Source organism: Mirounga leonina, unplaced genomic scaffold, assembly GCF_011800145.1.
Source record: "Mirounga leonina isolate KUSES-001 unplaced genomic scaffold, KU_Mleo_1.0 Mir_154, whole genome shotgun sequence".
NCBI lineage: Eukaryota > Metazoa > Chordata > Mammalia > Carnivora > Phocidae > Mirounga > Mirounga leonina.
The window spans coordinates 43,039,599-43,052,121 of record NW_023270389.1 but is presented as its reverse complement, the minus strand read 5'-3'; the positions used below and the strand labels follow the sequence as shown (position 1 = coordinate 43,052,121).

At 42.8% G+C, this 12,523-nt stretch overlaps 1 protein-coding gene across 4 annotated transcripts in view; it reads left to right on the top strand.

Annotated features, from left to right (window-relative positions):
- The window catches only part of SHCBP1L (SHC binding and spindle associated 1 like), a 98,696-nt gene that overhangs the window by 52,031 nt on the left and 34,142 nt on the right, over positions 1-12,523 (top strand). For 3 of the 4 annotated variants that reach the window (XM_035010605.1, XM_035010603.1, XM_035010604.1), the window contains exon 4: positions 8,496-8,645. In XM_035010605.1, coding sequence (XP_034866496.1) covers positions 8,496-8,645 — 150 coding nt within the window. Of the gene's footprint in view, positions 1-5,645; positions 6,358-8,495; positions 8,646-12,523 lie in introns of those variants that run through there. The other variant, XM_035010602.1, reaches the window with a different exon arrangement.

The window sequence follows — 12,523 nt, the reverse complement described above, 5'->3', positions numbered from 1 at the left end:
GAGACTGGAAGACTGAAAGCATTTATAAGCCTACTTTCTGCTTCAGTGACCTAGGAAGAGAAGTTTTGATCAGAAAGATTTTTCAGATAGACAATAATGAGTTCTAACTTTTTTTTTTTTTTTTTAATCAGAGAGAGAGAGAGAGAGTGGGCACAAGCAGGGGGAGTGGCAGGCAGAGGGAGAAGCAGGCTCCCCCGCTGAGCAAGGAGCCCAATGCGGGACTCGATCCCAGGACCTTAGGATCATGACCTGAGCTGAAGGCAGCCGCTTAACCTGCTGAGCCACCCAGGCATCCCTAATTTTTAAATAAACTTTTGTAATGTAGATTATTTGTATATTGGAGGCAGCCTGTGGATTTAACTTAGCGGTCCCTCAGCCCAACCCGAAGAGAATAAAAGCCTGTGAATATTCCCATTAATTTGTAAAACGTAAACCACATGCTAAGTAAGTTCTGCAATGGACATAAAGATGTCCATAGACCTGATCCTGGGTGGGCATCAAGGAAGTGACGTCCTAGGGGAAGAGAAGAACGGATACACACTTCAACTCAGAAATTGGAAAAAATGTTGATTATACTCCTATAGTGGTACCGTTCTTAAAACTTTTACTTGTTATGTGTCAAGGACTGTGCTAAGTACTGGGGATAAAATATATCTGTCCCTGTACATGAAGTGTTTTCAGTGTTTGTAATACTGGGCAGAAAGTACTCTGACAACAGAGGAGAAAAAGCTTAGTTCTCATGAGGGCTGTGTGTTGGAACCTGGCCTAGGAGAATTCTGACAGGTAGAGACAAGCAGGAAGGGCATTCAAGGTAAAGAAGATGGCATGAGCAAGGCAGGACAGTGGCTACTGGTTGGATCCCTGGAAACAAGAGATAAATAAAGATAGCCAGGACCTTAGATTTCTCAAATTCAATTCTGCCACAGCCAGGCAGAGGTCTTTGTGAGAAACAAGATAAGGCCAGCAGGTTTGGGCCATAAAGCCCAATGTGGAAACTAGCCCACGTATGCAGTAACCACAGACTCTCTTGCCCCTCTTAGGCAGGCCTGAGTCCTGGTGCCCCCACAAGCCAGGGCCCCACTCAACAATCACCCTCTTGTATCTCACCACTTCAATGGGAAGGAAGAGCCAATTCAAGGAAAAGCCTCCAAGGAGAAAGAAGGGAAATGAGTTTTTCCACCCCAAGATATAGAACAGAGCTGGCCTCATTTAACACCCAAGGCCTTGTTAGTTAGAATCACTAATCAAATGCAACAATTGTTTTAACTGCTATGGGAAAGCAAAAGTTGACTGACCATTGGGTGGGATGGGCCTCAGGCACTACTAAAAAAGTAGAACACTGAGGGCACAGAAACTCCTTACCATAAATTGTTATTTAAGTCCCATTTTACTGGCAAGGAAAAGGCCTTGAAGAGGAGAGAAATTTACATTTTACCAGAACCACACCATAGAACCCAGGCAGTCTGGCCAGAGTCCCTGCTCTTGACCATTCATTTTGCAATATAACTTCACCAAAAAAATGAATGGAGAGAAAGTGCTGGAGGAAAAGAAAGCTCAAAGACATGAGTCCAGTGAAATCAGCTACATGGACATTCAAAAACTCTGCCTGTGTCCATCCTTCAAATCCCTTGAATCCCAGGCTTAGGGAGAGCATGACTAACACTTTGTATGGTTTCCCATCAATACCCAGAGCTAAAACCAACTGACTTCTAGACAATAATCTCAAGTGCTGGACTAAGCCTGTGTTCAAGGCCAACGGCTCAGAGGAGTCAGCAGCAAGTCCACTTTGGTAGAGTTCTGTTCTTATATCCCAGTCTGATAACTGTGTGGACTGGATGCTATGGCTTGCTGCCCCAAGCCTTCTTTTAGAACCAAGACATTCATTCTCTTGGATGTTGGGAGTGTAGGCTGCTGAAAACTCACCTCTAAATCCCTCTCTGGGAGTGACCCTCAGCCAAAAGGTGCTGCCACTACCCCACATTGGTTAGAACGGCCAGAACACTGACACCAAATGCTGGTGAGGGTGCAAAGCAATAGGAACTCTCATTCATTGCTGGTGGGAACGCAAAAATGATACAGCTGCTTTGGAAGACAGTTTGGCAGTTTCTTACAAAGGGAGCTGCCACATCAAGATCATGTCTCTCTCTGTGGGCAGCTCACCCCCAGTGACTAGAAGAGGCATGGATGTAAAGGCCCACCCCTTGCCATAACTCGAAAGGGCCGTCCTAGTCCAGAGCTTCCAGGAGGAAGGGCTGAGAACTCTGTTACAAACACATTATAGTTCCACAGTTCTCCTTGCCCATTCCTGAGTCCCCCATTCCCTTATGGATACTGTTCTCGAAAGCACCCCCCCAATTTCTCTTTATGCAAGTCATTGCCTCTGCTCCTTCCCAGGAGACCCAAGCTAAGACAAACAGTATGGAAGCAGATTATAAAATGATATGTTGGAGCTGAATCACCTTCTAGGCAGCTGTCAATGAGGACGCTGTCATTGGTGGCACGTGGAATACTGATCACTCCTAGCGTGCTGTGCTGGTGCACTTGTTCAAACTTCCACTCTGGGTGAGAGGGAAGAGAATGCCCTGGTGGTGCAATGTCAGGAGTTGGAGAGGTTTGGTGGACATAGTGTTTATAAGGACTATGGAATCAGTTGTCTCTTGCTGAGTATTATGTATTTACTGGCATAAGATAAAGAAATGCTGAGATAACCAATTTAAGGTGAAGTATCAAAACCAGAAGGCCTCCATTGCAGCACATAAAGAGACTCATTTCCAGCTGAAGGGCAGAAAAAACTTGGGCTCCAGGTTTTTTTTTATAAGAGTAATGGTGCTCCAGGGGCACCTGGGTGGTTCAGTCAGTTAAGCGTCTGATTTCAGCCTCAGGTCATGATCTCAGGGTCCTGGGATTGAGCCCCATGCTCAATGCTCCATGTTCAGCGGGGAGTCTGCTTGAGATTCTCTCTCCTCTCCCTCCCCCTCCCCATTCATGCTCCCTCTCAGTCTCAAATAAATGAAATCTTAAAAAAAAAAAGTAAGTTCCAGAAAAGGTTGAGTTCTCAGAAGCAGGATTGCTAAACCAGTCAGGCTCTGATTGGGAAGGAGAGATCCTGAGACTTGGTATGAGGACATCCTGGTTGATGCACTGGGAGATACTGAATCCCCAGATTCCCCTGAACCCTCTGAGCTCACTTCTCCCCATTAAAAGCTAGAGTCCCCCATGCTGGCAGATGACACAGGCTTCTGCCTTGGAAGACTACATGCACCACCGTTGAGGATCTACCCTATATTCCCTCCTGGCCACCAGTCCAATAAATAGGGTTCAGACACAACATAACCCAGCAGAGATGTATTGGGTCCTCTAAGGGAGAATAAGGACTGGCCAACATGTACTAGCATGACCTAGGAAAGTTTATGTGGGATTGGATACTGAGGGTGCTAAGTCAGAGAATGGAATAGCAAGTTAGATAAGGGAGAGTTTCTCAATATGGTTAGAATTCAACTCCTTGGGGCGCCTGGGTGGCTCAGATGGTTAGGCATCTGCCTTCAGCTCAGGTCATGATCCCAGGGTCCTGGGATCGAGCCCCACATCGGGCTCCTGGCTCAGCGGGGAGCCTGCTTCTCCCTCTTCCTCTGCCTCTCCCCTGCTCATGCTCTCTCTCTGTATCTCTGTGTCTCAAATGAATAAATAAAATCTTTAAAAAAAAAAAAAAAAGAATTCAACTCCTTTATCTACATAACATACATGACCTCTGTGAGATGGCTTTTGTATGTCTCTCCAACCTGAGAATTTGTCCCAGTTTGCCCCCTCTATTCCAGCCATACCAAGCTACCTAGACCAAATTCTTTTACTCTTCCGTAAAATCACTAACGACTCTCTCTGCCTGGAATGTTTATCCTACTCCATCTTCCATTCTATTCCCAGCTTAGGTGCCTATAATCTACTATTTCATAACACAGCCCATCTGGGAATTATATCTGCTAATGGAAGTAGAAATTCATACACATCCTTTCTGGGAAACAAGTTGGCAATACTAGCAGCCTTAAAATGTTTACACATCCTGACTTGGGAATCCCACTTTTCCCTGGGGGTGAGGGAGGGGGATACAAAATATAGGCAAAACTTATGCACAAATATATCAAAATGGCCAATTCATTATAAAAATTAACATAACCCAAACATCTGAAAGTATGGGTTTATGGAAACTATATGCAGCTATTGAAAATAATGTATTTAAATAATTTGTAATAAGAAAATGCTTATCCAAACAAGCACCCTGAAAACGTAAGAGAATTTTGAGCATATATATATTATATATATATTTTTTAAATCAGGGTCTTACCAAACACAATCATCTATTGACCCATCTGCACCCTTCACTAAGATTATGAGGATAGGAATTCTGTCTTTTGTTTCTGTAACTTTGGCATCTATGCATTGTCTGGCACATGGTAGATTCCTACAAATATTTGTTTGCGTTTGTGTTGGTTTGTTTTTTGGAAAGAGGTTGTTGTTTTTAAACTTTTGACTAGGACGAGTAGTCTCTGTTATTCTGAATCAAACCCCACAATTTATTAAAAAACAAACTTTTTGAAGAAATGCTAGAGTAAATAGATTTTACTTCTGGTGAGTGAAATCTGTAGCTAAGTACAATTTTAAACAAAATCCAGGACTCCTGACAAAAGGAATAAACTTAGAGTCAACACGTGAAAAATGTTGTAATTATTCCCTGAACGTGATATTAAGACTAAGATTTTCCTCAAAATAAACTCCAAATTCAACACAGTGTCCTTCCAGATGAGTGTGAGGGAAGGCAGGTGTTTTCCCAGGGCTGCTCTTTGTGGGAGCTGCTGGCCCCCCCAGGGCAGTTACTTCACAGCTAGAGAGCAAACAGAAGTTACTCCAACTGGCTCCAAGCACGTTTCAAAGTAATGTAACAGAAACGAGTGGTCTCTGTTCTTCTCCAAAATGTATTATCTTGAGCAGATTTTCATCGTGAGGGTATTCATCGTTCGCACACATTCCTCCCCGCTGGAAATCTGAGTCTACTTTAACAATTACATAACATGGGCGCCTGGGTGGCTCAGTTGGTTGAGCGACTGCCTTCGGCTCAGGTCATGATCCTGGAGTCCCGGGATCGAGTCCCGCATCGGGCTCCCTGCTCGGCAGGGGGTCTGCTTCTCCCTCTGACCTTCCTCCCTCTCATTCTCTCTCTCTCAAATAAATAAATAAAATCTTTAAAAAAAAAAACAAAACAATTACATAACATGATCTTCAATGAGAATTTTGAGCAGCACAACAGAGACATGGAAATAGACTAACCTACCGTTTTTGGCAAAAAGTGTCTTGTTCAAAACGTAAAGGCAGTTTTGTATTGGGAACCGTGTGAATAGGTTGGGGAAAACCTAGGTCGCTGGATTTGTCACTAGAGTGACCTTTGGTCATTCATGAGCGGAGGGCTCCCGTCACTATCGGTCTCCAGCGTAAAACTCGATTTTCTTTCAGACTGTGTTTGTGCAGATGCGCGTGTGTGCAGCGGTAGGCGGCGCATGAGTTAGGTCATGATGACCTGGGGGTGACTCACAAGCACCCTGAAAACGTAAGAGGACCCTGGGGAGAGAATTCTCTCCTTGGGTGGGTCCAAGGGAGCGGCGCAGGGTTAGGGCGAGCGCCCTGCGCGGGGGCGCCACCTAGTGGGGGCGCAGCCTTGAGCACCACACCGTCCACCGCGGCCCCCTCCGCAGCACCCGCGCCCCCCCGCACCTCGCGGGCCGCGGTCTCCTCCACCCCCGCCCTGCCCGCACACCCATCCCCCAACGCACCCGGGTCGCCTCCCCTCGAGGCCCCGCGCTCGTTGCGGACTCGGCGGGCGCCGCCCGCTCGTTGGCCAGCGGGCTGAGGGCGGGAAAAGTGACTAACGGCTGCAGCGGGCCCTCGCGGTGTGAGGAGATGGCGTCGGGGGCCCGGGCTCCCGTGCCGGAGGACGCCGTCCGAACCGCCAGCCCCGGCAGGCGAGGAGGGAAGGGGGTGTCCGCGCCCCCCGGGGACTCGGTGGCGGAAGGGACCCTGAAGAGCGCCGCATCCCCGGCGCGGGCGGTGGCGGCGTCCCCGCGGCCCGCGAAGGGGAAGGCGGGCCGGGAGGCGGCCCGGCGGCGGCTGCAGCTCCAGCCGGCCTCTCAGGCCGAGGGCCGGGGCGAGGGGGCGCAGGAGGACGAGGACGAGGAGCCCCTTCTGTCGGTGCCGGAGGAGGTTGAAGAGGAGGCGCAGCCACTGCCCCCGGTCTGCGTGTGCCCCATGAGGGGCATGTGGCGCGACGAGAAGGTGGCGCTGTACTGCGACGAGGTGCTGCGCGGCTGTAAGGTGAGGGGCCAGCTGCCGCTCCAGGAAGGACGGGCGCTCGGCATCTGCAGGGCCTCCGCCGAGCCCGAGGCACCGGCCCGTCCCGGCGGGTGACCGTTGGCTTTTCCCGCACACAAACCATTGTCAGGGAGGGGGCAGCCCTGGTGGAGCGTGCTCCCGGTTTCTGGCAGCTGCCAAGAGATGAAGATCGATAGGCTAATCAGGGCCCGGGTTTACATCTTAGATCGATAAGCCTTATCAGTGCCCAGTCTTGCGTCTTAGTTTTCGCATTTAACGACTTGCGTCCACAGATAACGATACGATGACCCAGCCTTGACTTTTACCCGACAGTACTGCCCGGGTCTACACTCGATGTTCCCAGACTCTGAGTCTGGGAAGTGGAATGATGTTTCGTATCCAAGATGCGTGCCTCGTAACACTGCATAGAGCAAATATATGTTTCCAACCTTTTTTTTTTTTTTTAAGTTATAGTAGAAGAATTGGTGTAGAAAGATATTCGTTGCACTGATATGTATTAGAATTAAAAATTAGAAACTAACGACTATGGGGGCAGTAAAGAACTTGTGGTGGCTGCATATACTGGAGACCCATGCAGGGGTAAAAATTAGGTTTTCTTTTTTTTTTTTTTTTTAAAGATTTTATTTTTATTTATTTGAGACAGCATGAGAGGGAGGAGGGTCAGAGGGAGAAGCAGACTCCCTGCCGAGCAGGGAGCCCGATGCGGGACTCGATCCCAGGACTCCAGGATCATGACCTGAGCCGAAGGCAGTTGCTTAACCAACTGAGCCACTCAGGCGCCCAAAAATTAGGTTTTCAAGAACAGTTATATCTTACGCGATAATGTTAAAAAAAAAAAAAACAATCCAGGAGACAAAAAAAAACATGATTCATATGAATGGATGAATACAAACATAGAAAAATGACTGGAAGGAATTAGCAACAAGGGTTATTTGGGCTGTCAGGATCAAGAGTGGGTTTTGTTTTCCTTGCATTTTGTGCGTTTTTCAGATTTTGTTGTAGGCGGACCGTATTTTATAATCAGACGGAAATTTTATTTTTAAGAACACAGTTACCATAGGGGCGCATGGGTGGCTCAGTTGAAGTGACTGCCTTCTGCTCAGGTCATGATCCCAGGGTCCGGGGATCGAGCCCCGCATCGGGCTCCCTGCTCTGCGGGAAGCCTGCTTCTCCCTCTCCCGCTCCCCCTGCTTGTGTTCCCTCTCATGCTGTCTCTCTCTCTCTGTCAATTAAATAAATAAATAAAATCTTAAAAAAAAAAAAAAAGAACACAGTTACCATAAAACTAGGACAGTATTAATGGCCAACTTATATCTGATAACAAGGGTTGGAAAAGAGGAAGTCTCTGAAAGGCAATTGAAAAACGTTTATAGACATTTTTGTGCCCTTAATCAGACGGGGTCTAATGACTGGGTTTCACAATAGCTTAGATGATTATCATCCTTGAGGTAGCTGATTTAAATTTAAAAAATAAAATGGGTAGTATTTTTTGAATGCTTAATATGCTCATTTGTTTTATAGAATGGAGTGCTGTTTTAAATTTTTATGTACTATGTTTTAAATAGGTTACTGTATCTTTAAAGTTTAGAAAAAATAATTGCTTTTTTTTTTTTTTAAGATTTTATTTATTTATTTGAGCGAGAGAGAATGAGAGACAGAGAACATGAGAGGGAGGAGGGTCAGAGGGAGAAGCAGACTCCCCGCCGAGCAGGGAACCCGATACGGGACTCGATCCTGGGACTCCAGGATCATGACCTGAGCCGAAGGCAGTTGCTTAACCAACTGAGCCACCCAGGCGCCCATTGCTGTTTTTTAAAAATGATAATTACTATTTTTTTAAAGTATAATTACAGTTCTTTGTCCTCAGTGGATTAAAAAAACAGATTACTTAAATATAAATAACAAGTAGATGTTTCAGCACTGAATTACTCTATTGAGTGAATGGATCTCTTTTAAGTTTTTAATGTTTATGATATTTTCCAGTAAACATTGATTCAATTAAAATCTGTTACTTTCCAGGTTTTTTATTATTTAAGGGTATATTTAAATAGAAATCAGTAAAAATATTTCTATATAAATCTATAATTTTATATATTTATACATATTTTTTCTGTTGCTAGGCAGAAGATGCTGATGAGGCTATGAGTAATTATCTATCAGAAAAATTAAAGTTGAAAGACAAATGGCTTGGAGTCTGGAGGACGAATCCTGAGTTATTCTTTGTGAAATATGAAGAAGCTTCTATCCCTTTTGTTGGTGTACTGGTTGAGGTAAATAAATTTTACCTGAGCTTTGTTCTTTTGAGTGAAATTATCAGTTCTTTTTAAGACCAAAATATGACCTTACTAATTTGGGGCTTTGATACTTAAACACAGATTGACAAAGGTTAATGTCTATTTTAAGTTTCTAAGCAAATTAATAGCATAAAAAGAAGGGGGATATTAGCATTCATTTACCTGGGCACAGTTAATTATTACATGGAATCTAGTGTATCAGACAGTATTTATTAGCTTAGTTTCAATTGCTCAAATAGCAAAAGTGCATTTCTTTAAAATTAGTAATTTAGGCTTTAACAGATTTGGGCCTTCTTTTTCCATCATTTTCCTTTAATCTTCTTTTGTCTGAATTACGAGGTTTAGTTAAAGTAAGACAGAAAAAGTGGATCAGAAAACTGTTGGTAAAATTTGAAATTTCTTCCTATAAAAAGTACTCTTTTAGTATAATACCTCAACTTCCAAGCCTTCATCTGATAAGATTTTACTTTTTTAAGTCTATAGGTTAAATATTGTGGCATATTTGATGTCATAAGTTTGATTCCCTTAAAGATTTATTATCCTTGTATAGACCTTAATATTTATAATTGCAAATGGTATCCCTGCCTCAGATATTTCAAGTTTGTTGTTTGGTCACAAGAAAAATTTGTGTTTGAAATTCATTACATTGCACACTACCTGAAAACAATTCAATTCTGTCTTCTATGGAAAAGTAAGTTTGTGGTATTTTTACAGATAAAAAATGGCATATTTTTTATCATAAAGACTATACAAAAAATATAATAGAGACTTGGGATTAGTTTTCCAATAATATTCTGTTTTTAGTGTTTCTTTGAGGTTTGCTCAACTTCAGATTTTGAGTAGCTTTTCCCTGGAACTTTCATAACTTCTCTGGACTTTTTTCATGTGGATAAAATAAGTGGAGGTATACTATATTGGTATCTTTAACATTTTGGGGGGGGATTTTTTAGTCAAGTTTTATGTGGAATCCTGACGTATACAACACATTAAAGCAGGACATTTCTGATTGAAATGAAGGGGATGGCATTCTAGCAATTACTTGGCTTTTCTTCCGATACCTCATGATAGCCCCTATTCTCCATAAAACCTGGAAGATCCTTAAATTTATATGAAAACTCACTGGATTAGATTATCTAGAAAATATATCAAGTTCTAAGGTTTTACATGCAATACATTGATTGTTTGCTCTCTTTCTTACTCCCAAAATAACAAGATTACAGATAATTATATTGCTTTAGAATCCTCTAGGGATTACCAATCCTCTAGAGATTGCCAGTGTCCGTTTAAACATTAGAAAGGTAGGGAGGAAAGAAGAGAACAGAGCAAAAAGCAGAATAGTATGTTGGCAGATTCTAATTCTTTGAATTATGTGGCAGTAAAACTAGATCTTGGGACCTCTTAAGGTAGCTCTTGGGATCTCTTAAGGTAGTGCTGCACAATTCAGATGTTGTTTTGTCTGCCAAAGCTTCTTAAATCTTACTTGGATTGAAGTATCAACAGTTGCTATATGATACTCCTTGTTATGAAGTCACAATAATTTATTTCTATGGACCTCATTCTCTTTTTCTTTAGATGCTCAATTTTCTATTGCTGCTGCAAGAATTTACCATGAGTTTGGTGACTTAAACGATACAAATTTATTATCTTACAATTCTATAGAAAAAAATCTGACATGGGCCCAGTGAGCTAAAATCAAGATATAGGCAAGGCTGCATTCCCTTTTGGAGGCTGTAGGGGAGAATCTGTTTCCTTGTCTTGTCCAGCCTCTAGAAGCTTCCTGCATTCCATGACTTCTGGCCCCCTCTCTCCATCTTCAAAGTCTTTCTCGGACTCTATCTGTCTGATTCTTTGCAGGCTGAAAAAGTGCATGTCCTTTAAGATTCATGATTAGAATGGGCCCAACTGGGTAATTCAGGATAACTTTCCCATCTCAACTCCTTAACCTTAATCACACCTGCAAAGTCCCTTTTACCATGTAAAGTAACATTAATATATTCACAGGTTCCAAGGATAAAGGCATGAATATCTTTGAGGGCCATTATTCTGCCTGGTACAAATTCACACAAAAACAAAGAAAAAATTTAGAAATATTTGACTGGAAGAAAATCTAGCATATTCTTAATCTTGGTTACAAAATGGTCCAGAAATTAAGGAACTTTTTTATAACCTCTGCAAAAAGCAGTTTGCCAAAATATATTAAGAATTTTAAAGTAGGGGCGCCTGGGTGGCTCAGTCGGTTAAGCGTCTGCCTTCTGCTCAGGTCATGATCCCAGGGTCCTGGGATCGAGCCCACTTCGGGCTCTCTGCTCAGCGGAGAATCTGCTTCTCCCTCTCCCTGCCTCTCTGCCTACTTGTGCGTGTGAGCTCTCTCTCTCTCTCGCTCTCCCTCTCTGTCAAATAAATAAAATCTTTTTTTTTTTAAAAGATTTTATTTATTTATTTGAGACAGAGAGAATGAGAGAGACAGAGAGCACATGAGAGGGGGAAGGGTCAGAGGGAGAAGCAGGCTCCCTGCCGAGCAGGGAGCCCAATGCGGGACTCGATCCTGGGACTCCAGGATCATGACCTGAGCCGAAGGCAGTCGCTTAACCAACTGAGCCACCCAGGCGCCCAAATAAATAAAATCTTAAAAAAAAAAAAAAGAATTTTAAAGTAGTTCACTCATTATGTCAGTTATCTCAATAAAGCTAGAAAAAATAAAAATAACAAAAATAAATAAATAGACCCCACTGCACATAAAAACAAATAAAAATGAAAATGAAAAAGTTCACTTAATTTCTAGAATTTATTCTACAGAAATCAGAAATACAGAAAAAGATTTATATATTGAGTGATCACAGTGCTATTTATAAAATTAAAAATACCATAAGACTTTAATAGTAAGATGCTGGTCAAATAAATGATGATATATCCATAAGATAGGATATTATGTAGTCATAAAACTTATATTAACAAAAAACTTTTAATGATTTAGAAAAGCGCTCATTGTATATATAAGATAAAGTAAAAGATTAGAGAACTAGATATGCAGTATGATCCAATTATGTTAATAATATAAGGACATAGGAATAAAACTGGAAGATAAAAAGGTTAATGGTAGTTGGTTATCTCTGTTGATAGGATTATGGTTGATTTTTAAACATTTTTTACAAAGAGCATGTGTAGTCACTATCAATAAATTTAGAGACTATTTTATTTATTTTTTTAAGATTGTATTTATTTATTCGACAGAGAGAGTGAGAGAGTACAAGCAGGGGGAGTGGGAGAGGGAGAAACAGGCTTCTCGCTGAGCAGGGAGCCCGATGCGGGGCTCGATCCCAGGACGCTGGGATCATGACCTGAGCCAAAGGCAGACGCCCAACCATCTGAGCCACCTAGGCGCCCCGAGAATCTTTATTTTTTTAAAAGTTTATTCAAATTCCAGTTAACATACAGTGTAATATTAGTTTCAAATGTATAATATAGTGATTCAACACTTCCATACAACACCCAGTGCTCACCACAAGTGCACTCCTTAATCCCTAGCACCTATTTAACTCATCCCCCGCACCCACCCTCCCTCTGGTCACCATCAGTTTGTTCTCTCTCTTTTTTTTTAATATTATTTTTAAAAAATTTTTAAAAGATTTTATTTATTTGAGAGAGAAGGAGAGAGAGAGAGCACATGAGAGGGGGAGGGTCAGAGGGAGAAGCAGACTCCTTGCTGAGCAGGGAGCCCGATGCCGGACTCGATCCTGGCACTCCAGGATCATGACCTGAGCCAAAGGCAGTCGCTTAACCAACTGAGCCACCCAGGCGCCCACCATCAGTTTGTTCTCTATAGTTCAGAATCTTTTTCTTGGCTTGCTTCCCTC